The following is a 24,974-nucleotide window of genomic DNA, read 5'->3' on the forward strand; positions in this document are numbered from 1 at the left end:
GAACATCTAAATTGAAAGTTGGATATTAAGCACTCCTGACAAAATGGTAATTAATTTACTTTAGTTAAATAAAAGATAAGTGACTAAGTTAGTAAAGCGAAAGACAATTTTTTTTTAACAGGTTAGTTATTTGGTTTATTTACATACATTAGGATTTCTGTAAGCTTTAAATGATAGGCATGAAGAACTTAGGTAAAAGCTGTTTCAATTAGGTACGTTTATAATTCCATTAGATTTATGAAAACTAAGAGGCAATAAATACAAAAAGACGTGCTTCAAGGAGAATTAAAGGGATTGGCGTTTTCTTTTCTTTCTAAAATAGATCAATACTATTATTAAATAGATAAGACTTTAATAAATGATTTTTGATTTTACACGTAATTGTCGATTTCTCTATTATGTTGATTCTTTTTTTAAACTTTAAACTCTCAATAGAAATAATTCCAACAAAACTTGTTGGATTTACTTCTGTTAAGTAATATATAATTCTGTTAATTTTAATATTTTTTTAAAATAAATTTTTATTGAATAATTGTTACCATGAAAATAAGAAAATTATTTGAGATATGTCTTTTTTAACAAATAGTACTATTTTTTAGACGTTTTTAGAACTTGTTTTATGGAAGAAATGCATTTTAAATTAGGCGAATTGCCACTGCATATTTTGGAACATGTGCTCCATTTTCTACCTGGAAATAATTTGGCTTCACTTTCTTCTACTAACAAAACTTTTTTTAATTTAATCAATAAGATACTCCGACAGAAATTTTTTGTACTAGTGCGTTCCATTTTTATTTCTCTACAACAATTAGGACAAGAAATATCGCAGTTACCAGAGGAAACTGATTTGCTTTTGCGTGCCAAATGGCTGAGGTAATTACAGACCATAAGTGTTTCTACTTTCACTAGTGAATTCATTTTCTAATTAGATGTAAGAGCAATGATGCTAAAGAATAATCGCAGTAAGTAAAATGAATTTCTCTGATAAAAACTGTAACTTAAAAATTATACATATTTGTTACGTTTTTAAAATATTTATTTCAAGTTATTAGTTCAAGACTTAGTAACCGTTGATATCATATAGGTCATATTTTATGTTGGAACTGTTGCATAATGAGATATCTATGATAAAACCATTGTGCAGAGATACATTATACGGGAGCCAACAACATCAGATGTACACAATTGGACCACTTCTTAATGAAATGGAAATATTACTTAATGAAGTACGTAATATAAGTTTATCTTCTAAAATGTTCTTTTCTGAGAAAACTTAATGTTTATAAACGAGAATTTAAAGCGTGGGAAACAATGAAACAGTGGGACTAAAATTATTAAAATATTTTATTTATATTTAATATCTACATATATTTAATCGAAACCTCTTAATGCTTTTAGGCGCGAGAAAGAAATTTGCCTCCTTGGAATATAAGTGATGAGCGAACTGTAAAAATATTGAGATTTACAAAATCATTTATAGACTATAAAATGCAAAAAATAGACTCAGCAAGACGTTGTGGTAGTTTTGTTTTAGACGTTATCAGCCTAATGATGCAAAAAAAATATAAAATAACTGTACAATATTATCCTGTAGAAGAAACCTGTAATATACATGTGACCTACATTTATGACAATGCCCAGGTAAATTGTTATTGCAATCTAAATAAGCTGGCACAGTAGTCAAGGAGCTGCAATTCAATATTCAATTTTTTTTTTACTCTGTATAATATCAAAGTTCACCACGATGTCCGAGATATGTTTTGTGCTGCGCCACGAATGTGCATTATTGATAGGATTAAACCACCATCATATCTGACATATAATCCATCATATCTCAATTAACAGCCGAAGGTAGGCTGATGCAGTTTTACTTTGTAAGTCATTATGAAACAAACAGGCATTTAATAAACAAGTATTATTATTACTTCTCCTAAAATCCTCCAGTGGTATGAAACAGGGGACTCTTCATTTGAAATGTCCTGCTGAAATCTTTGAAAAAAGTAAAGTCAAGAAAGTTGATTTTTCGGGCAAGGTGTTTAAACTTTTACGTTTTTTTTTTTGGAAACATCAATTGACTTCTTAATACATGCTTGTCTAACTACTCATGAAAAGACTCAAATAAACTCAACCATTGACTCAAGACATTGCAATCCATTCGGAGCTAAAGCAAGGTTACAAAGATAAATACCTGAATAAAAATAGTTTATATCAAAGTGTAAGTCTATAACCTAAATTACATCTCAGGACAAATTCTTGCTTAGTTTCCAAAAGCATGGTACCTTTTTTTGGTGGTTTAACAGCTAATGTTTTAGGTTCAGCTATAGATAAATTTTGTGATTCCTTGAGAATCTTGAACCATGTTAAAACTTTTACCATCAAATGTTCATAAAAACAAAAATTTTACTGCTGAAAATTTTCAGTTCCTAAACCGGCCACCCAGTTTTACACACGAAAATAATACGACTTTAGCTGCAGAAGATAGAAAGTATTTGATGAATTATGTGATGGGTCTCATACGAATTAACAATAGGCTTATTTTAAGAGAAGAGCAATATTATAGAGAATTGGAATACACTGCGAGGTAAGAAGTTTACAAATATTGCTGTTAAACCTATCAATAATAACTAACTATGATCAGATTATTTTTATTTCTATCAGTTTAATATTAGTTTTGAATGGGCAAGAATTAGATTTTGAGTCAATTATCTTAAAAAAAAAAATACGGGTAACTCTGCCATTACTTGAAACCGGTATCTCCGGCATGCCAGTCCACGTCATGCTACAAAATTCTAAATGTAAAATTATTATTTGAAAGTAAAGCAAAATTCTTGCTGCTTCCCCTTTCAATTTTTATTTCAATTGATTTCCTCTTCTAATCTTGCAATTAATTGAAAAATATTTTTTTGTTTGACCAAGAGATGGCTGCACCCTTTTCACTCACTGAACTTTTATTTGTTTTCTTGTAATAAATCATTAATCAAATGTTATTCTTGAAAACTCGGAATGAATTTCTTTTCTTTTTTTAATAATATAATTTTAAATATTATCGCACTCAATTCTTACCATTCCGGGTGGATCTTGGCTCCCAAGCGAAAGAACCCGCCTCATCTTTGCGGATCTATTCCCGATGAGGCTATATTATATTATTACAGTTCAGAATACAATTGTATCGCAAAATCAATTTATTGTATTTTGTATATTACATTATCTTCTTTACAGAAGTGATGCAACTTTCCTTGCGATATTAGAATCTATGGAACTTAATGCACCAAGTACTTGGTTAGTTAAAAATGTTAGGCAGTATGAAGCAATTATACCTAATCCAATAAGGGAAATTATTTGGAATGACGGTACCTACATAGTGCAAGAAGAATATACAAGTGCAGGATTTACAGTTGAAACAATTAAGGTCTGTATAATCAAGTAATTAAGTAATAATAAATATATAAACACATCGGTCTGAAAGATGTGCAACAAACAATCTTCTAGAGCTGAAAAACTATTAGTCACTTTCTTAGGGACAATTTGATTTAAAAGCCTTGAACGATACTGGTAATCACAAGTATTATCTTTTGCATGTACCAGTAATTTAGCTCTATTCTGATAAACCTCCTTGCTACTATAAAACAAGATAGAAAGTGTACTATTTCCAAATTAACTGGAATTACTGCTGGAAAAAAAGATTAACATTGGTAATGTAGTGTGGAGAATTATGTCTATAAATCCACTGTTTTCTTTATTTTATTTAGAGACAAATCATGTTTTCTTAATAGTATCAAAACAATACTCTTGTATGGTAAAACAGTGCATTTCAATTATTTAAATGTTTTCGAAGACATTATAAAAAACTATGTTATAAATTTCACAAATTATCAAGAATTTTTTGCAGAAAGGGCTTCAGAATAAGTTCTACGATGCGTTGCTGCTTGAATAATATGCCTCTTGGCATCACTGCTTGCTGGAGTAGATTAAAATCAGACGTTAAATCTGATGTAGCTACGTTTATGACAGATACAATACATTGGATGAGATTCAAAGTTTACTTAAACGAAAAAGAAAATATCACAAATGACTCTTTTAATGAACAAATCATCTCGGAAAATGGTTCTTTGAATGAAGAATCTATTGCAGATATTTGCAGTGATGACAGTAAGTCAAAATGTATGTAATATAGTTGTGAATGATCTTAAAAATGACCTCGAGCGAAAGACAAGCTGGTTAATCATTAAGTTGCTCGATTTAATTACTTTTCTTAGCTTTTTCCAGTACGTTGTAGCTGCAAGACTATTTCTAAAATTTTATTTTTAAAAGTTTTGCTTTAAGTGTGTTAACATGTAGCGAAATATATTCAACCCAAAATGTCTACTAGTATTATTGGATAATTCATAAGATATCTGATGTAAAGACGGCCGTTAATTAGTTAAATTTTGATAAGTTCTTTCTGGTGTCTTAATATTGTAGACAGATATTAAAGATAAAATTTAACTACCCTTAATTCATATATTAGAGCATTTGATTAGCTCAGTGCCAAGGTTACGTCTACGACGATTTCGAAATCTAATTCATCTCTAGAATTTTGAAACGCAGACCCACTCACACGGAAACTTGGCACATTTCTACGCTTCAGTTTTGGTATATTTTGCAATATTTAATGGAGTAGTTTTTATCTACATAATTTCACTTTTCCTTACTAACTAAAAAAAAAGTGAAGGTTTGGTTCTCGTTGAGATTTTCAATTTTGATTTTTCCATGGAAATATCTGTACTAAGGTTCCCTGAGTATTCAAACGTGGTTTTCAGAAATTAGTCCGTGTGTGTAAAGTATTAACCGTAACTCAAAAAAGAAATTTTTAGGAAGTTGTCATTTGATATTTCTGTTACAATAAAATTTTTGTCAACATTGGTCTATGGAAATACCATTTTACACTTCAATTATTAATTGATTTTATTGACATTATTTTAATTATAATTTAATATTTTTTTCAAAAACGGCTCTTACAATTTTCTTCAAACTCTTGAGTCCTAGTTGTATATACCAGATCCATAACTTTTATTTGAGACATTTATCTAGGAAAATTCTATTTAGGGCACTTCTGAGGAAAAGATGGAGCAGATATGCTCTAAAATTTTATTTTTATGTAAAAAACTTTCCTATTTCTTCTGCACTATTAAAGAAAGTTAAATGTGTTCCTAAAATTCTGAGTTTGTAGATATCTCATCCGAATGTTTGTTTTTTCTATATTGCTTGCTCATGATTTTGAAATTTTATAGAAAATTGCCTCCTAGGAATGTATGTAAACCTCTTGTACAGGCATTCATTTATTAATTATTTTTCAAAGGAAATGCCTTTTATAATATACTATTAAAATGGAAGTAATGTAATAATGCATTTCAGCTTGGCAGTTTGTACCTCTTACAACACTTTCCTAACATGTTGCCTAATTTAGTTTAACTGTGCCAATCTTCACAAAATTTTTACAGGAGGATACTTTTTTGAGTTTAGTATTCAAATAGTACACAACAACGTTGTAAATAACGATGAGGAAGTTCTGAAAATCATAGAAATGTAACCCCTAAGACATTAAATGGATTTCTTCTTTTGTATTTCAGTAGTATGCAAATAAATCTGTATGGTAAATATGTTGTTATATACTTAGCTTTGCATAAATGTTATCGACATAAATAAGATATTTAATAAAGTCCCTTGAGGGGTGCTTCCATAGCACCTTCCATTGCTATACTATCCCAATCGATAATCCTGATTCAATCAATCAATCATTTTATTTGCACAAAAGAATACATCTTTATGGCATGGAGTTGAGGTCACAATATTTACAAAAAATAAAACAGAAATCAATATTCATCTATGTATAGGTTAACTCAAAAAATAAAAACCAAAAAAGGGTTTAAATTAAAATTACAACATAAATATGTAAATAAATAAAAAATTGAAATTATATAACCTTAAATTAAAATTTCAACTATACAAAATTCAAAATCTAAGAAACAGAAAAAAAAACATTCATCTTTTAATTAGGCCGAATAGTTTAAATATAATTTTCTTTCTTTTAAACATATGATGCTATACAAAAAAATATGTTCAAGTTTAATTACATTATCAATGTTTAACAGATTTTCGAAACATTCAACTGGGGCATTTAACCTTAAAACATATTGAACTAAATATTTGTCTCTTTGAGCGGAGAATTTTGGGCATTCAAAAAGAAAATGAAACAAATCATCAGCAACTTTTAGCAAACACAGCAAGCAAATATTTGTAGGGTTAAATTCGTATCTTTCTTTATTAAATAAAATTCTACCTAATTTTTTACCCATTAGACGCATTTGTGCGATTAATCTTATTTTTTCTATATTTGAATTCAATAAGAGGTAATTTTCTGTAGAGCCAAACGAACAAATATTTCTAAAAAATACACTGAAGGAAGAATTGTTTACAAAATCAATATCTTTACTAAAAAAGTGGTTATCGAATGCTTGAATTATGTCGTTTACATGGTGAGAAAAGTACGAGACATCGCTATTTAATAATAAATGGTCAAAACTGATCGTGGAAAGGGCGGACTTCAAAACTGAGAACCAATTAAATGGCAGGACGAAATTTTTTTCAATTTGCATTAATCTCAGTAAACATTTTGCTGGTAGCCTATCATCCGCCATATTCAGAAGGGTGCCATACCAACTTAGCATACGTTTGACGACTTTAAGCTTTATATGTCTCCGACCTATTTCCAGTCTGATGAACGCACTTGGGGTTTGTGGAGGTAGTCTCAAAACTGCTTTAAAAAAAGCCATCTGCGCACGCTCCAAATCGTCGGAGTATGGGAAGCCCCAAATTTCCGAACAATTTAGCAACACACTCTCTGCCATAGACTCGTAAAGAAGGCATTTAGCCTCCCAGCTTTCAGAATGCGTTTTCTTCAGGAGATCCAAAACAGAAGAATTGGCGGCCTTAAATTTAGTGAGGTGATATTTGGCAGCAGTGTTAAATTTGCCCGAAGAAGAGAAAGGGACACCCAAATACGTGTAATTGCCTTTTACTTCGACTTTACTATTGTTGAATAGGAAATCTTTCATCTTTGGAAGACGGCCTCCTTTATGGAACATAACAATCACTGTTTTACTGGTGTTCACTACCAATGAATTAATTTCACAATACTCCTTAAGAATATTTAAATTTTGTTGGGTTTCCCTCCAGGTAGTAGACAGAAGAACGGTATCGTCAGCATACAGGATACACTGGAGATCTGTAGTGGGATTAACGTTGATACCTTTAGCCCCACGGGAAATAAAAAAATCAACAAAATCAGAAGTAAATAGCGAGAAAAGTAACGGACTCAGAATCTCCCCTTGTAGAACCCCTTCCCTAATCGGAATTTCACAGGACTGTTCATTTCCTTGACAGACCACCATTGATGATAAGTCATACATCCTGATAATAAGTCGCAACATTTTACCGCAAATACCGAGCGAATACAATTTGTGCCATAACTTCTCGTGTGCAACCGAGTCAAAAGCTCTCTTCAAATCCACAAAGCAAGCGAAACACTTACTCTTTTTTTTCCGCAGTTGCAAATTAATTATCGAAGAAAGTATAAATATCGCATCTCGACAGCCGCGTCCTCTACGAAAACCCAATTGTTCTTCGGGAATTAGATTCCTTTCCTCAACCCACACCATCAGCCTATTGTACATAATGGAAGTGAAAATTTTTGAGATAGTGTTAAAAATAGCTATTGATCTGTAATTTTCTGGGTGTGCTGGGTCACCTTTTTTAAAAAGTAATCTAGAACGAACTTTATGCCAGCTCGGGGGGTATTTCTCTTCCTGCCAAATCTTATTAAACAAATTCAACAAGTAGTGGGTCCAGGTTGCCGGCAAAAATTTAAAACACTCATTGGGAACATAGTCAGGCCCAACAGCTTTATTATTTTTACAATTACTTATACTTGCTAACAATTCATCCAAACTGATCTCATTATCTAAATCAGGCTGGAAAATACCAAAAAACTCAATACTATCAATAATCTTAGGAGGAAGAATGGACATAAAAAAAAGTTCCCACTGAGTTATAGAAATCGGACAATCAAAGGTTTTTTTACATTTAAATCTCTTGATTACCCTCCAGAACTCTGAGCTCTTCTTAACATTGTATAAAGATATTTTTAGATTCTGATAATATTCAAATTTACACTGTTTAATTAAAGATCTATACTTATTTCGGCATGAAACATAATCTTTACGCACTTCAAACTCTGAATTCAAAAGTTTACATTTTTTATTTAATTTATTTAATTCCTGTTTAGCTTTAAAACATTTAATAGTGTACCAAGGCTTGTTGTTAGGAAAAGAGTAATCTTTTTTATTAAATATTAATTTAGACTCAGTTAGAGCATTGAGAACAGAAAAGTAGAAGTTATTGAACAAATCATCAATTTCTTGGCTAGAAAAATAAATGTTTTCTGATTGCTCCAAAGAGGAGTAGAAATTCAAAAAACACTCAAAATCTCTCCTTACACAAACTAAAACACTCTTAGATTTATCTACGCGACTAACATTATTTGTTTTATTTAAACCAACAGATATTTTTATAGAACAACAGCAGTGGTCTGATAAAGCCGAGATATCTTCAATTTCGAAATCATTAACAAAATCTAATGCCGCATAGTTAATCCATACAGTGTCAATCACACTACAACCTCTATTTGAAATGTAGGTGAAATTGCCAGAAAAATCACTCTTTGACCTTCCATTACACAAGACAAAACCATTAAGTTCCATTAGATTGACCAAAGGATCCCCTGCCACTCACCTCAACATCACAGGAATTTCTAACATTATACAGAGAGCAACAATCAAACAAATCTTCTTCCAAGTCTAAATTATTTAAAAGCCCTACACGAGCATTGAAATCCCCTCCCAAAATAATACTGTAGCCTTCATACTGAGCCAGAATCTCAGAGAGATCAGCAAACAGAGGATTCAATAACATATCACCTTCTGAACCAGGTTTTAGATATATCAGACCTACAATCAAACATTTATTATAAACTTTGAGTAATAAAAAAATCCAATTTTTATTAGTTACCACAATTTCAACTGATGACACAGCCTTTCTCTTAGTGAAAACCATAAGACCACCACTCGCTCTGCCTTTACTATGAGTTTTAGTTGCACTAGACTGGTGAAAATCATACTCTTTTAAAAATTGAGGACAGGCAAATGTATCTTTATAAAGCCAGGTTTCGGAGAAGCATAAGACATCCTTTTGCAGCAGACATTCCTCTTCTGTAGATGACAAGTGATATAAATTATTGAAGCCAAATATGTTCCAAAAACCGATTGCACAGAATGTTTCATTTAAGCTAATAAGTTTTCTGTTTAGATTATTATTATATATACATTTAACTTCCGAATTCTCTTTTAGTAGTTTTTTGAAGACGCAGAGGCTACTTCATTTTTCTTTAAGATATTTTGAATAAATTGATAATCCTGATTCTAATCTGTTAGAAACTCAATTTGTTCTGCCATAAAATGAAAACGAGTCAGCTACTCGTTGCCTCAAAATTACTTGATCGAGGTAACAGGTTAGAAGGTTGAGTGACACAGAAGGTTAAGATGCCTAAAAAACAATTGGACATAGTTGGCGTATTTTTTTTTTTTAAGACGATATTTTAATGTAATTAGAGTGATGGTGAAGATTTATGAAATCAAGTTTTGTATTAAAGTTGTTGTGTTTCTTTTGAATTGTGTTAATATTTAGTAGTTCTATCCTAAAAAATTTAAGATCAGGCCTGGCATAAGGTGTTACGTAGAGATGTATCCTTCAGTTGAAATTGTCCTGCACGGTATATACACCCGTTGCCTAGGATTTGCAGGCAAAGGAACATAGTCACACCCTAGTTGTTTGGTCTGGATTCTTGACCAGTTTTTTAAACTGCCAACATCCCACTGACTCCATTAGGGTGAAAGAAAGAAAAGAAGATGCAAAAAACTAACCTATATCTACTTCCTTACATCCCGAAATCCACTTAGCCTTCCAGTCTACGGAAGATACTCGTAATTCTCCCAATTCTCTGATGTTTAATGCTTCAATTGGTCCATCCATTAGTCTTACCTATGCAGCACAAACAACACATTTTTAAGTTTAACCCAGCTCATCCAAGAGAAAACTAAATCAAAGTGATCTGAGCATTGGTCCATCCATTAGTCTTACCTATGCAGCACAAACAACACATTTTTAAGTTTAACCCAGCTCATCCAAGAGAAAACTAAATCAAAGTGATCTGAGCATTGGTCCATCCATTAGTCTTACCTATGCAGCACAAACAACACATTTTTAAGTTTAACCCAGCTCATCCAAGAGAAAACTAAATCAAAGTGATCTGAGCATAAAAATGAAACACTTCCGAGTAATAAATAAAATATACTCAGTATTATACATACTGACAATGGTACAATCTATAATTTTCATTCAACAGTAAATCTAGAAATTAACCAGTTCCATAAAAGACATTCTAAAAATAAGAATGTAGAGTGGAAATTTATTTTTTTTCTTATCTCTTTGGTTACAGATATTCAACTAATTAATTAAAATAAATCAACTAATCAAATAAGTAAATTAATAAGATAATTAATATTATAAGAAAGCATAATAATAATGAAAGTTAAAATACCTGGGATAGGAAGATGCTACGGACGATATATAGGCCTATATATGGGATACATGGAACAAAAAAGAATAAGGAACTCAGCAGGGTTTTGTGACCACTGTAAAAATAGGCAGACTACTCAGGTTGGGGCGTCTGCGCTGTATGCATGCCTACCTTGCGGCAAAAATGCTATATGAAGGACATCCTGAAGGGAAAAGACCACGGGGAAGGCTTCGCTTAAAATGGCTGCAGATGTGGAGGAGGATGGAAGTAAAGGCAATGGAGAAGAATTGTGAATAACAGAGACGCCTGGCAGCAAATTATTCTGGCGAAGGCCAAAGTTCTCTAAAGACCGTACAGCCATAGAGGAAAATAATAAATAATAAAATAATATTTATAAATAATACAATAAAACAAATTATGGTAATAATACAATAATAATAATTGTTATGGAAATAAGTAAATAAGTAAGGGAAGGGATTAGCTATGCGGTTAGCGTACTGGACTCCCACGCGGAGGTCCCGGGTTCGAATCCAGCTGCTGACACTTAGATTTTCTCTTCCTAGGAGCTTCTTTTCATCTTCTCCGGTGATGGACAGTGTTGTCTGTAACGAGAGAACACTGTCCGGAGGCCGGCAGTGCACTGAAAAAAGCTCCGGGCGCCAATAGCCTTAGATGTTGACGCGCCACAAATAAAAAAAAAAAAAAAAAAAAAGAATGAAAAAAGTAAATAGTAAGATCAACAATAATAAACTAGGAGATCCTGTTCAAATATCCAGACGCGCTACTCTTCTATTTTCTCTTCCTAGGAGAGTCCAACTCACTAGCATTTTTTACATTGGCGACTTCTTTACAATCTTCCAATACGAGTATGTAAAGTTTTAACAGAACTTTTTCAATTTGGTTATTCACAGTTCCGGCTATACATGTTGCTATAATACAGGGTTTGAAAAAAATGAAACAAAATATTAAGAATAATAAATAACAAAATCCATTTACAAATCAGCACATATTTTAATAATAAAATAATAACTAAATCTAGTTATCTACACTTTCCGCAAAACTAAATTATTAAACAAGATGAACGTAAAATTAAAGAAAAAAAAATATTAAAAAATAACATAAATAGAACTATAAAACTTACAATATTTGTATATAAATATATATGTTTCTTTTTTCACAGACACAATGGACAATGTACATAAATAGCGGCGTAATCTAATAGGTGTACTTTTGTATACTTATACCTTACATTGCCTACAAATTTGCCTACAATAAATTCATGTCTTTGGCTTTTATTTCTTTAATTGAGCATTGACACTATTTTTGGAAAACAAAAAGTCCTAGTAAGGTATCATTTGTTAAATATTAGGAATATTAGTAAATTTGACTTTTCTTGTAAATAGAAATAATTTTAACGATGAATGAACTAATTTCTTCAAATAAGATAAAAACTGAAAAATTTATCATTGTGATTTTTTTCCCTAATAAACCTTGGGACTTTTCTATGAATCTGAATAGATTCTTAAATTCAAATTTAGTAATCAAAAAAATTTTTAGTTGGCCTTAATACAGAGGTAATAAAAGAAATATATTTTTGCCCCTCGCCAACTATAAATCAAATTTTTAATATTTATTTTCTTTATAAAACTAATTAAATTATTCCAAATAAATAGACATAATTTTTTAATACTTGATTAAATAATAAAGTTTAACTTTTCCTCAACATTGGAGGTCACCAATTAAAAAATAAATAAATAAATAAATATTTTAACTAAAATATTTATCAATTAAAAGTAATAAATAAAATTTTTCAGTTGAAACTTTTTTACTAAATTAATAATTTAGTGAATACAAAAAATGTGCGAAGATGAAGCACTACTTGTTTTATAAAAGGAATCATGTAATTTTCGAAGTTATTATTTATTTACAATTAAAATGGACAGTCTTCCTATAAATTCAAAAATTTATTAGATTCTTTATTTTTTTTTTAAATGGCAAAGTACAGGAACTTGTTTAAATAAAATTCAATATACACATTAACATTACAAAAATAAATAATTTAAAAAAAAATTTAGCACTAAATTTTGGTTGATGGAAGATTTATTTTATTTTTCTAGAATTATTTTTTATTTTAAAATAAATGTAATGGGCACTAAATAAAAATAGCTCATATTTGTATCATCTGACTTTACTTATTTTTGGATTTAGAGCTCATGATATTGCACTAAATTTATAAAATAAATGTCAGGTAATAGGTTTTCATCTGTAGGACCACACTGACAAGACTAAGATATTAAGGAATAAAAAAAATTGTAAGGATGTTTCCGAAAAACTGAGAGTGGATATTTCGGATTTGGAAGGACAGAAAAGCGCAAAATAATATTAATAATAATTTATTACCAATATTAGCTTTAAACTGTGCTTCAGTTGTACTACGATAGAATGATGCTCACTGAACAGTCCAACACAATCTAGCTGTCTTTCTGCAAGAAAGGACCGGAGACCGGCGATGATGGTGGAAATTGCTGCTCCGAACACTAACAACCTCCTTCAAGTTTCAGGAGAGGGGGAGAGAGAAAAAACCGTAAGAATGCGGACCTATGGATTGAATTAAAGAGGCTTGGAAGTAGAGACTGTCCAGGTGCATGTAGTATAGTGTTTTTCGGCAACTGTCTTAGTTCCATTGGAGCTGCACACCAGAATTGCGCTATGCAATTGGACAGTAAACTTTAAATCCAACTACAAAAAATAAAACAAAAATAAAAAACTGTTCTAGAACACAAATACTGCCCCACAAATTACCAAGTGACCAATTAAAATGTGCTTGGCTGATTGATTACCCGTACATTGATATTTATTACATAAATAACTAAAATCAGGATAATTTCTAAAGATTATTCACAAAATACATCACGATTCTTCAAACTTTTGAGGCGTCAGAGAATCATGGCCAATATAGTAAAAACAACGAGCACCATTTTGATCAAGAGCAACGGTTAAATAATCTTGGAATTTATTCATTTATTAACGTACAAAGTTGATACGCATAGATTCATTGTATACCTTTAAAAATAGATTGGAATTTCGAAATAAATCTTATGTCTTTAAAAGATTAGTTAAACACTTAAATTTTAAAGGTTCCTTAACTTTGCAATGTTGTGCATCAACCAAAATTTATAAAGCAAATAATTTAAAATATTATAGATAATTGCTTTAAAAATAATCAATAAATAAATTGACAAAACAAACACATAAAAGCTAAAACCTCACAGATGGTAGTATACATAATAAAATGATGTAATAACGATACAATAAAAGATTAACTTTCTATATCAAAATGTCAAAATAATATTTGACTAGTAAATAAGATTCTTGTTTAATATTATACAGAAATATGGAGTAAAAAATGAATTAAACTCTCCAAAAAAAAAAGATAGAAAAATTTGAAATGAAATAAGAATAACATTAAATTATTATTAACACAATAATTGCAAAAAAAAAAATAAATAAAAAGAAAAAAGGAAGCATGTACACTTTTAAAACTGTGCAATCCAAATCTTGCATAGGATTTGAAATTGGATTACAAAACTAAAAAACAGAAATTATCCTTTTAGAGAATAAAATAGTACCGAATTTCAAAAAAACAAACCAATTGATTAATCAATACTAGAATGAGAAAAAGAAAAAAAAAACTGAAATAAAAACAAAATAATATTTAATCTACTAATGTTAAATTATACTTTAATAAATGAATATACTTTTTGCCCAAGATACGTATAATACTTTTTTTATATTATTTTGGAACTTGATCTTTTGGAATTCAAAGTTATATACATACTGATAAACATCAGTAGAATATAAAAATTAAGAATTTGATAAAAATCGAGCTATTATGGTATTTGCTTAATATGTAGATAAAGGTTATACTTTTAAGGATATGCTGTTACATAAACTATTTTATCAAGAACTCCTATTTGAGCAAAATATAATAAAAGTAAACGTATGATTACCAAAACTTGAATAACTTATGTATTTCTCATATTTTGCTTAAGAATAAGTTCTTCGTAAAACAGTTTCTGGATTCATAATAGAAACAATTATCAAATTATTAAAGCTGATAATCTTAGTAAAAAGTTTTATAAATATCTGCTGGGGAGTAAAGTATGCAATTTTTGAAAACAATTTGAAATGTTACTTACTATCAACAGAAAAATATGTATACATTCAGAGAACTAATTTTTTTGGAGAGGTTGATTTCATTGAAATCAATATTAAGTTTTCCGCGCTGTTTTATTGTTTATTTTATTGCTAACGATATCAAACAACAACTGTGTTTGTTTGATAAAATTTTATAATATTATAAATATTATTGAACTCAAAAATTATTCAACATAAATGTATCAAGTTCCAACATGCTTTCTGTACATACAAACACGAATTGATTATGAATACCAGAAACCAATAAGCATATATTCCAGTAATCTTACTAAAATTAAAAAATATTAAATTGATATTTATGAAAAAAATCTTAAGATTTACCTAAAACTCTACATTACGCAATTATATCACAATTACTGTAGCTAGGCGTACTATAATTATGAATTCAGTCTCAAAGATTCACTTAATCAACCCTAATAAATCAGTATACTGTAATCTATATATGTGTAAGTATACTAACTCACCAGGTGGGTTCTTCATAATTTTCTAAATAATTTTTGAAAAATTTTCTAATTTTTTTGTATTTGTTTGTGTTTAGTAATTTAGATGTAAGCTACTTTTTTTTTTTTAGGCTTACGGGTCATAGGCAATAGCGATAACATAACAGCTTACTTATCAACGGCAAGCATGCAATATAGAAGCATACGCTCTATATCTTCTTAAACATGCAATTGAAAGAATCATCATTATAGTACTAAATTCTGCAGACAATCTTGATCATATCTGCTTTAAATTGTCGTATGATGCATCCAACATATTCGTTCAACTCAAATCATGTCTTAGTTTTAGTTACAATGTATCTGTTGAAAAGTTTTTCACCAAAAACCCTAGAAAAATACATGAATAAATGTAGTTAACCATAGTTTTTAGGATGAATTAAATTCATAAAAAAAGTTTCCTTAAATCAAAACATTTACTTTTAAAATACCTTTGGACAATTTAAAGAGGCAGAGAAACAACATACAGATTTTCGATAAAGAATATCACCCGTAAGCCTATCAAAAATCCAAAACCCACAGACACTTAAACGTTCACTTTACAAACAAATACCCAGTTTATCGTTCGACCAAATGAAGCCATCATCATCTCAGTCTAAGAGGATTTGACGGAAGGTGCGAGACAAGTAGCAGTTTAAGAAATTATGATATGAGGAATGGTTCGAAGTGGAATTTAATATTTGGTTATTGGGCAAGGTTAGAAAAAAAAATGGGATTCGCTGGTTGGTGTGGGTGCACCAGTGATGATGGTTCGAAGGATTTAAATTCAAATCTAAATCTTGATTACTTCTTTTAACCAAAATTCAAAAAGTGATATTTGCCAGTAATAATTTGAATCCTACGAATCAAACCCTATTTTCTTAATATACAATACGGCACTGTTGACTACTGACTACGTCAGGCTCGTAGTCGTTAATTCCCGTACACTCCTGCCAGGCCCTTCCAACAACAGCAATAGTTTAATAATGATAACCCAAAATCCTCCAACAGCAATAGATCCGTCAGCTCCTTCTCACTGAGAAAGGAGCCATAACTTTTGTTCAGTGCAAATCGGAAGGTGCTGGACAATACGGAAACATTAGCAACACGACTCCTTTGATTCCGACCAGGAAAAACCTGACAGAATATTCAAATTTCAATGAATTAGTAGTGCCCACTCATTAAATAACATTCACACTAATTTCTGCTTTCACAATGGAAAATATGTAATACGAGGGGCACTACTTATATTTTGAGCCTTGGCAACACTGAGTGTAGCCAGGTGCTATCTGGCGTTTGCACTTGAAAGTTTGACATTTTTGACCATAACCTTCTTCAGAACGTTTTGTTATTTGAGCGCGATTTGTGTTGTTTATAGTCACTTGAAAATTGTGTCTCATCGAAAAAATGGAATTAACTCAATGATTTATTACGACTTTCGACGTGGACTATCAAGACAGGAGTGCATCGATCAACTTACTTCCAATTTTGGCGATAAAGCCCCATCCTTTGCCACTGTGAAACGCTGGTATAACGAATTCAATCGTGGTCGTCGTTCGCTCACCAACGAAAGTCGTGAAGGTCGTCCAAAATCAGTTGTTGTGTCAGAAAACATTGATGCTGTGCAAAAACTAATAATGCAAGATCGTCATGTGACATACTGTGAGATTGAGGCAATCTTAGGCATTAGTTCAACAAGCATATATAAAATATTGCATGTTCATTTAGCCGTGAAAAAGGTTTGTTCTCGTTGGATCCCACATAATCTGACAAAATCTCAAAAAGATGCTCGTGACGATTGGAGCAAACAAATGCTTAAGAAATATAATGGCGGTGCTTCAAAAGACGTGTATAAGATTGTAACAGGTGACGAATCATGGATATACGCGTATGAGCCGGAAACTAAACAACAGTCGACTGTATGGGTGTTTCAAGATGAACCAAATCCAACAAAAGTTGTTCGCACTAGAAGCACTTCGAAACAAATGGTCGCCTGTTTTTTCGGAAAAACTGGTCATGTGGCAACAGTGCCTTTAGAGGAACGCAGAACGGTCAATTCTGAATGGTACACAACCATTTGTTTGCCGGAAGTCTTCGATGAAATAAAGAAAACAAACAAGCGCCGTCGGATCATTCTTCATCAAGACAATGCCAGTTGTCACACATCTCGTTTAACAACCGACTATTTGAGCACTCAAAAAATCGAATTAATGGGTCATCCGCCGTACAGTCCTGATTTGGCACCAAATGACTTCTTTTTCTTTCCGAACGTCAAGAATAAATTACGTGGACAACCATTTTCGTCGGCAGCCGTTGATGCATTCAAAAACCATGTTTTGGAGGTGTCTCAAGCGGAGTGGAAAAAATGCTTTGACAAGTGGTTCGAACGCATGCAGAAGTGTATAGATCATAAAGGAGAATATTTTGAAAAACAATAAAGTCATTTTCATTGACAAATTATTGTTTTTTTATTATTAGACTCAAAATATAAATAGTGCCCCTCGTACATAATGGCCTTGCAGACAAGTTTTCCTCTACCATTAAGTTTTTCTTGAATTCTCACCAATATGTAACACTAAATATTGTTCAAGGACAAGTCATTTAAAAAAAAATTAAGAATTCCTTTCCGATAAATCAATATAATTTACCCAGCAACTTCAGCACTCTCTTACAACCAAAAGCTTACTCCAATCATTCCCAATTAAATTTTACTAGAAATTGTTTTTAAAACAAAATTTAAAAGACTTTCTAAATCTTGATTTTACACTGATCACCTCAAAATAATCAAGCACTGAATTGAAGTAAATTTTAGAAAGCCACTTATAAGGTGAGAAACACAAAATTAGAATCAGAGACAGGAAAAAAGAATTATGATTTCCTAGTTTAACTTTTAAATAAAATTTATGCAGAATAGACTAGGTGGCTAAAAAAAGGGCAGCAGCACAAATGTGAATAAAATGACATATAACTGTACAAAGTACCAAAAAAATACCTACCTTATGAAGAGTTCTTTACAAACAGGTGCAGTCAGTTTATTGACAAGGCACAATGTTGTAACACCGGCAAACAATAAATTATAAAGGAACACTATTTGAAAATTTCCAAGCCATTCAATCTTACCAAAATGCCCAAGTAAATCAAAATTTGTAATTCCTAAAAAAAAAAAATTAGTTAATTTACAAATAATTATTTAGTCATCAGTGATTGTCTAAAAAATGAATTCTTAAAGTAGCTTCATGTATATTCAGGTAATATTTTGAACACAGAAATACATCACTGTAAAACGATATAAAAAAGGTCATACTAGCAAAACGCTATCAGGGAAACATAAATTACAAATTGGTTTATCTTTACAACATTTGATAAACAAAGTACTAAAAAAAACAATGTAATAAAGATTAATTTTATAACCTAAAAGTAATATCTGAATTATAAAAAACTTGAAATATGAACTTGAATCCACGTACCTAATATTCTGGATAAAAGTGGTAACGCTGAACTGAGTACAAGAAGAATTGCTGCATTAGCTATTAAAAGCGATAATGGAGTACCATGATTAGTAGGTCTAATTTTTGCAAGCAATGGTAGTGTGTAAAGTCCAGCACATGATGTAACAGCGAGATAGGTAATCACTACAATTTCTATGCCAGCACCTACAGGACCAAGCTTTGATAGTGATGTTAGGCCCAAAGTAAATTGCTGTTAACATTAAGTACATATAGGTAAACTAAACTCTAAAATCGAATGGACAAAAAAAAATTTTTTTTAAACAAAAACTACTTGAACATATTAAGTATGGAAATTACATACTAAATTACGTATTAAGAACAGAAACAATTTAAAAATTAAAATAAGATATTTACCGCTGTACTTTTGGGAAGCGCTTTAATACCAATAAGAAGCTGTATAGAGTTGAATAACACTAGCAATACAGTGATCACAGTAACAACTAATAAGATTAACATCGCCATGGGATAAACTATATTCCGTCTTACTGGTGATATTGATTTTTGCAACTCTGTGAAAAAATAAAACCAATTAGTATAAAGGAAAATATTTCAAGTTTTTTCATAAAAATAAATTATTGTATTTCTAATTCAGATGTCTTATTAACGTCTTTGTATGATGCTTACGTTCGTCACGAGGCATTATAATCAAAAACAAAGCAAAACAATAGTAATTAATCATTTTATTTTTCCTCATAAGAGCTAATTCTAGCTCATCTCCTAAGCATTTCTTCTCCATGACACTATACAAAGTGCTAGAGGCGAAATTTCGTAAGATTTGTTCGTTCCTTTTTGTGAGTGGAAGGTCATACAGATGGCTAATTTTGTTTTGGAGAAATAGTCATCAAAAATCAGATAATCGTGATACATTAGACTTTCTGGAACAAATCCTACTTTAATTGCTAATGTTATGTTTAACAGCCATCCTTAAAAGTGGTAAAAGCAGTTGAGTTTGGCTGAAGATCCTAATAAGATGAAGAAATTTTATTTTTATTTATTTATTTTTTTTAAACCAAAAAATGAATGTCTTTTGTCAAAGTACCACTGCTCAGGTACAACCCCAGCTGCAATTACAGACTTTCAAGTGAGATCTGACTCTTCGCAGGTGCGTTGGAAGAGGAGAATATTTCTCTCTACCTTTGGTCTCCAAAAGATGTACAAACCATAACTGTAAAACATTATTTACCAATACCTTTTACAAGTTTTGTGACCATTGCAACCACTTATTTCGACCTGTATGGAAAACCTGTGCCTTGGAGGAAGAAAAACCTGGTGATTGAGGGTAAGGGTTCCGCTAGAGGTAAGTTCCCTCTAGATTTGGGATGTCCTATCTTACACTCTACAGTAATTCATGAGGAATAACCCTCAAACAACTGCAAAAAACTAGTTTCACCGAATGAACTTTAAAAATGAATCTGTAATCTAAATTTAATTTCAAAACTACTTTAAAAATGAATCTGAAATCTGAATTTAATTTCAAAACTATCTATCTCATTATCACAACTGGATTACTACTTACCAAGGAGTTGCCTATTCTTCTTTACTACATCAAGACGGTGTTTCAATCCTATCTGGAGTGCTCCATTTTGTAAAGAATACAAAGAATGATCATCTTCTACCGAATCTTTCGACAGCGGGGGACACATGGGTTCAGGTTTCATATAAGTCTTGCCGTTTTCAATTACCTGTCGAAGTCTGGAATAAAAATATTACTTGTAAAGTAAATACTTAAATTATTGGAAAAACAAATTCTTGAGAAGACATAAAATGGATTAATTTGTTTAATCGGGAATGTAATTTTACTATTTCTTTTATCTCAAAAGAAAAAATATTGTTATCATGCAGATTTTAAATTTTTGATTTTCTTAGAAAAGTCAGTTTTGAGAGCACCTAAGAAATAATAATAATAAATTTAAAGAATCTGTCTCTGTATGAATGTATCCACCAGAAACCAAAAAGAAAAATTTCAATGGTCAAATTCTTCAAATTCAAATCTGGCTTAGTAGTAGTAACCAAGCAACCCGACTATTTTCATAAAATTAGCCAACCAGAATAGCCAATTTACTTAATTACTATATGACGCTGCAGTCCTTATGACAGGAACTACAGATCCTCATTAACATCATTCCTTCTCGATCGATTGCTTTCTGACTACAACTTCCATATTATCCAACTATCACAGCTGGGGACGAACTCTTTTTCATAGTTTTCTATGTAGCCTCTAACCGCAGGACGTTTTTATCTTAACCTTCCTCTTTTTGTAAGAGCAACTTCATTTTCTTTCTCAAATTCGAGGAATCTTTTTATTTCTAATTGTCAACATCCAAAACTCACTGGCAAATGCCTGATTACAATGGAGTGATACTTCACTAAATCGATTTTAGTTATTTTTTGGGGATGGTTTTAAACTTTGTATAAACAATATATACATTTTAAAATATTATTATTATTTTTAAACAATTATCCTCGCACTCGAAAATATTACGCATTTAGATCTGTCGTTATTCATTTAAACACTATTTACTAAGACTTGTGCGTTCAACTAAAGCAAGATTATATTTATATAAATAAAAAAATTATTAACCTTCTTCTTATTAAATCTTCTTCCACGACGGCAAGAAAATATTGATCTGCTACATTGTGCAAAAAATCTGGTTTTACCAAAAATCGACTAACGATACCAAAGAGACGAATAAATCCTAATGGTGTACACACTGAAATTTTAATTAAGAATAATTAATTAATTTATTTTAATTTTGTTTTTGAAAATAAATTGTACAAAACATTATCTCCAAGATTAAAAAAACCAAAAAATTGTACTGACAACCTAACTTACATAATAAAAGTAGTACACCAATAAATGATATGCAGGAGTATAAGAATGGTAAATAATAAGCTCCAAAATCTGGAAAATAATATAATAAAAATTATTTTCTAATACATTAGTTTCTGACTACATAAATTTTCATTTTCTTACTTTGAAACGCCAAAAAACTGTAGTTAGAAGTATCAACAATAGCTGATACAACGTAAGTAATTCCAAAAACAACAAAACCAAGCAAAAACAAAACGGTGATTGTTTCATAAACTCGTGATTTTACATTCTAAACAAATATAAAAATTAAAATTAGTTCCATTGAATTAGAGACAAAGAGAAAATTCGAAAAAAAAATTAAAAGTGTAAGTAACTTACCCGTCGATATCCCGTGAAGCCTTCTGATTCAGTGAAAAGGTAGGCAAAAGGCAATAACCCAAAAAGAGACATATTCGAAAAGAGGAAAACCAAATTCCATATTCCTAAAAATAAATCAATACAAATCAAATTTCGTTTATAGAAGTATTAAAAAAATAAGCTTTAAAATCTAACTAGAAATTACCAATAACTTTATTTTTTGGTATAATAAATGAGTATTAAATTAAGAAAAGTTTCAGAATTTGAAGACAATCTAACTAAAAGAATGAAATAGTTTGATACATAATTGTGCGAATAAGTATTTTACGTTTAAAATGATTAAAAAAAAAAAATAATAATAATAATCAAAAAAAGTTTAACAATTAGAATTAAAATATAAATTACCTTGAATTAGAGAATGGTTTAACCACTTAACGTAATAACTTTTTGGGTATAACAACAAAACTTCATTGCTGACAATAGAAAAAGGTAACAGAAGTGCAGCGCATATTGTAACAGATAGTGAAAATACGCATAAATACAAGCTGAAAAATAAGATTGAATATTTTAAATTAAATTTATGAAATAGTTTGAAATAAATATATTTATGAACGAATTTAAGAAATAACAAGAGAGGTAATGTGGGTCTTATGACAATGAATCTACTTTTTTTTTCTGCAATGTAACAATTATTAATTCAAAGTAATATCTTAAGTTTATAGTAAAACTCTTGGGATGTAAAGAAAAATCAATAATAAAAAAGAGATAGTAAAAAGTAAATATTGCTCAACTTCAGGAAGGCCTAGGGTGCAAGCACCAAACATCAGGTGAAAGTGGATGGAGGCTGATGGCTAAAATACATTACTATACATTTATTTTATAACATTAATAAAATCCAATGCCTAGACTGAGAATAGACCCAGTAACATATCTCAACCATGCGGCCTCTAACCACACTATTGTTGCTGTATATATGTATATGTATGCATCTAGTTCTATACGAACGGATTTGTCTACCGCCAAGTATGCAGTTTCATATAGTAATAAGAGGTATATTTTTATTTTCACGTGTTTGAGTCTTCAAAACGTTCACTAATACTCATTACTCAGTACAAAAGTGTTTCCACCCAGGCTGCGTAAAACCATCATGGCTAATAAAGACAGGTAATTATTTTCAATCAATTATCGAAACTAAAAGACCACTTAAGATTTTATACATTATTTACAAAATAAGTTGCCTAAGTCACCTAAGTTGTTAAATATTTTAACTTAATTTTGACCTCAACATTTTATAGACAGGAAAATAAAAGAAAATGCAAACTAGCCCCTCTAAGTTTTTTACACCAAATTATTTCTTTATTACATTCCGTGCAAATAAAGAATTAGTTAAGTGAAAAAAAAAGAATTAAGCTTTACATCTTGTTCTTTGTACACTTGAACTCTATTATTTGAGCATTAATAGAACCGATGTAAATATTTGGAAATAATCCAAAACAATACACTTGTCTACTGATTAAAAATTCAAATACTTTAAAACAAAAATAAAAAATAAATAAAGTAAAAAATGAAAATGAGCTACTTTATTTTTAAATCATATTTGTCCCCTATTGATATTGATAGCGCATATGCATAAATTTAGATATGCGTTCCTAATCAAATTAGTTTAAACAATTTTTATTACGTTTTATTAATGAATAGTAATTAATTTTTATCAGAGCCTTAAGTAATAATTGGCGATTGCCACCTATTTTTAGCCAAATAAATACAAAATTAAAATATATTCTTTAAATGCGGTTATGATTCGAGTTAACTGTTTATTATTATTATCAGGAATTAGTTGTTTTGTTTTATTTGTTTTTAATCAATTAGAAAGTGAAATAATTAGAAACGATAATTTACAACTTTCCAAATTTTTTTTTTATGACTGTATAAGAAAAGACATTAAAAACTTTGCAGAATGTAAGGAAAAGTACAACGATACGAATGATTCTAAAAAGTTCCATGTTGACAGCAATTATATGAACTTAAAAGAATATAGGTTCTTGACAAATTAATTTTGTGGAACATTTTAAAGCTTCTGTAATTCTTATCTTTTAATATTAAACAGCAGTAAGTGGAGTACTAAGCAATTAGTGATTTCTTCAAAGGTCCAAGAACAGTTCTGTTTTGTTAAAGGAGGGGGTTGTTTTCTAAAAACTTTTAAAATGAAAGTGTAAAAGCTAAGAAGATAGTATTACCTGATTTTGTATACTTTAACTTCATCCTCATCGATCGAAAAATAATCGTCACTATCTCTTCTTCTGAAATAGTCAATTATTGTATAACTTAAGATGAAGAGCGTAAGAAATAGCAGTAGAAAAATCTGAAATAATATTTGATGTAAAAGATTTTAATTATATCATTTAAGCTGTAACCATATGTAAATAAATTATTTGTACACTTACAACATATTCCCGAACAGTGTTATGGAAAATTTTTTCACGAATATCATAATATTCTTCTTCATCATCATCCATTTTCACCTACATTTAAAACACGTATTTTCGTTTAACTCCACAAAGGTCCGACATAATTAATTTAATGGAAATAACACTAATCCATTACTGCAGAAGGCATTATAAAATAGTAATTTACGTAAAGCATCTTTCCTGTCAATTCTTTAAATGGCCAATTTCAAAGCAGCACAACACACCACTCACGTCAAACTTCACCTAAGTAATCAGAAGGGATAAACACAAATGTCTACTTCCCCAAAACCACTTATAGATGTGGCGCCATCTTACCTTGAAAGAAATTGTTTTTTATTTTTTTTAAATAGCATAAGTTAGTGACATTGTACAAAAAAAAACATGAAAATGATTAACAAACATTTAATACAATCTAAGAAAATTTAAAGTTAAAAGTTAACTAATGTTATTATTTTATTTTTA

The 24,974-nt window shown here is 30.3% G+C and overlaps 3 protein-coding genes across 6 annotated transcripts; 1 reads left to right on the top strand and 2 right to left on the bottom strand.

Moving 5' to 3' along the window:
* The first annotated feature begins 532 nt into the window (after window positions 1-532).
* Window positions 533-10,840, top strand: LOC141453220 (uncharacterized). 3 transcript variants are annotated; one of them, XM_074126164.1, is made up of 8 exons: window positions 533-873; window positions 1,085-1,226; window positions 1,399-1,641; window positions 2,421-2,581; window positions 3,220-3,409; window positions 3,890-4,149; window positions 5,481-5,632; window positions 10,703-10,840. In XM_074126164.1, exons 1-6 carry the CDS (start codon window positions 620-622, stop codon window positions 3,932-3,934), a joined length of 1,035 nt encoding a protein of 344 aa, XP_073982265.1. In that variant the 5' UTR covers window positions 533-619; the 3' UTR covers window positions 3,935-4,149; window positions 5,481-5,632; window positions 10,703-10,840. The 3 variants fall into 3 exon arrangements, with proteins under 3 accessions (XP_073982265.1, XP_073982264.1, XP_073982266.1); XM_074126163.1 differs by lacking the exon at window positions 10,703-10,840 and adding an exon at window positions 6,132-10,212; XM_074126165.1 differs by lacking the exon at window positions 5,481-5,632.
* LOC141453221 (uncharacterized) lies at window positions 8,556-10,148 on the bottom strand. The gene is made up of 2 exons (XM_074126166.1): window positions 10,017-10,148; window positions 8,556-9,044 (listed from the first exon to the last, which is right to left on the bottom strand). Exons 1-2 carry the CDS (start codon window positions 10,123-10,125, stop codon window positions 8,788-8,790), a joined length of 366 nt encoding a protein of 121 aa, XP_073982267.1. The 5' UTR covers window positions 10,126-10,148; the 3' UTR covers window positions 8,556-8,787.
* A 2,678-nt stretch (window positions 10,841-13,518) lies between the features above and the next one.
* Window positions 13,519-24,963, bottom strand: lili (LMBR1-like protein lilipod). Of its 2 annotated transcripts, XM_074126158.1 has the most exons (13): window positions 24,828-24,963; window positions 24,489-24,755; window positions 24,282-24,406; window positions 22,450-22,589; window positions 22,066-22,169; window positions 21,850-21,976; window positions 21,709-21,777; window positions 21,457-21,586; window positions 20,392-20,567; window positions 19,230-19,384; window positions 18,834-19,065; window positions 18,363-18,519; window positions 13,519-15,717 (listed from the first exon to the last, which is right to left on the bottom strand). In XM_074126158.1, exons 2-13 carry the CDS (start codon window positions 24,558-24,560, stop codon window positions 15,663-15,665), a joined length of 1,542 nt encoding a protein of 513 aa, XP_073982259.1. In that variant the 5' UTR covers window positions 24,561-24,755; window positions 24,828-24,963; the 3' UTR covers window positions 13,519-15,662. The 2 variants fall into 2 exon arrangements, with proteins under 2 accessions (XP_073982259.1, XP_073982260.1); XM_074126159.1 differs by lacking the exon at window positions 24,828-24,963 and having other exon boundaries at window positions 24,282-24,344; window positions 24,489-24,815.
* Between the last annotated feature and the right edge of the window lie 11 nt (window positions 24,964-24,974).

Source organism: Rhodnius prolixus, unplaced genomic scaffold (assembly GCF_049639745.1).
Source record: "Rhodnius prolixus isolate KJV_2025 unplaced genomic scaffold, Rpr scaffold_3, whole genome shotgun sequence".
NCBI lineage: Eukaryota > Metazoa > Arthropoda > Insecta > Hemiptera > Reduviidae > Rhodnius > Rhodnius prolixus.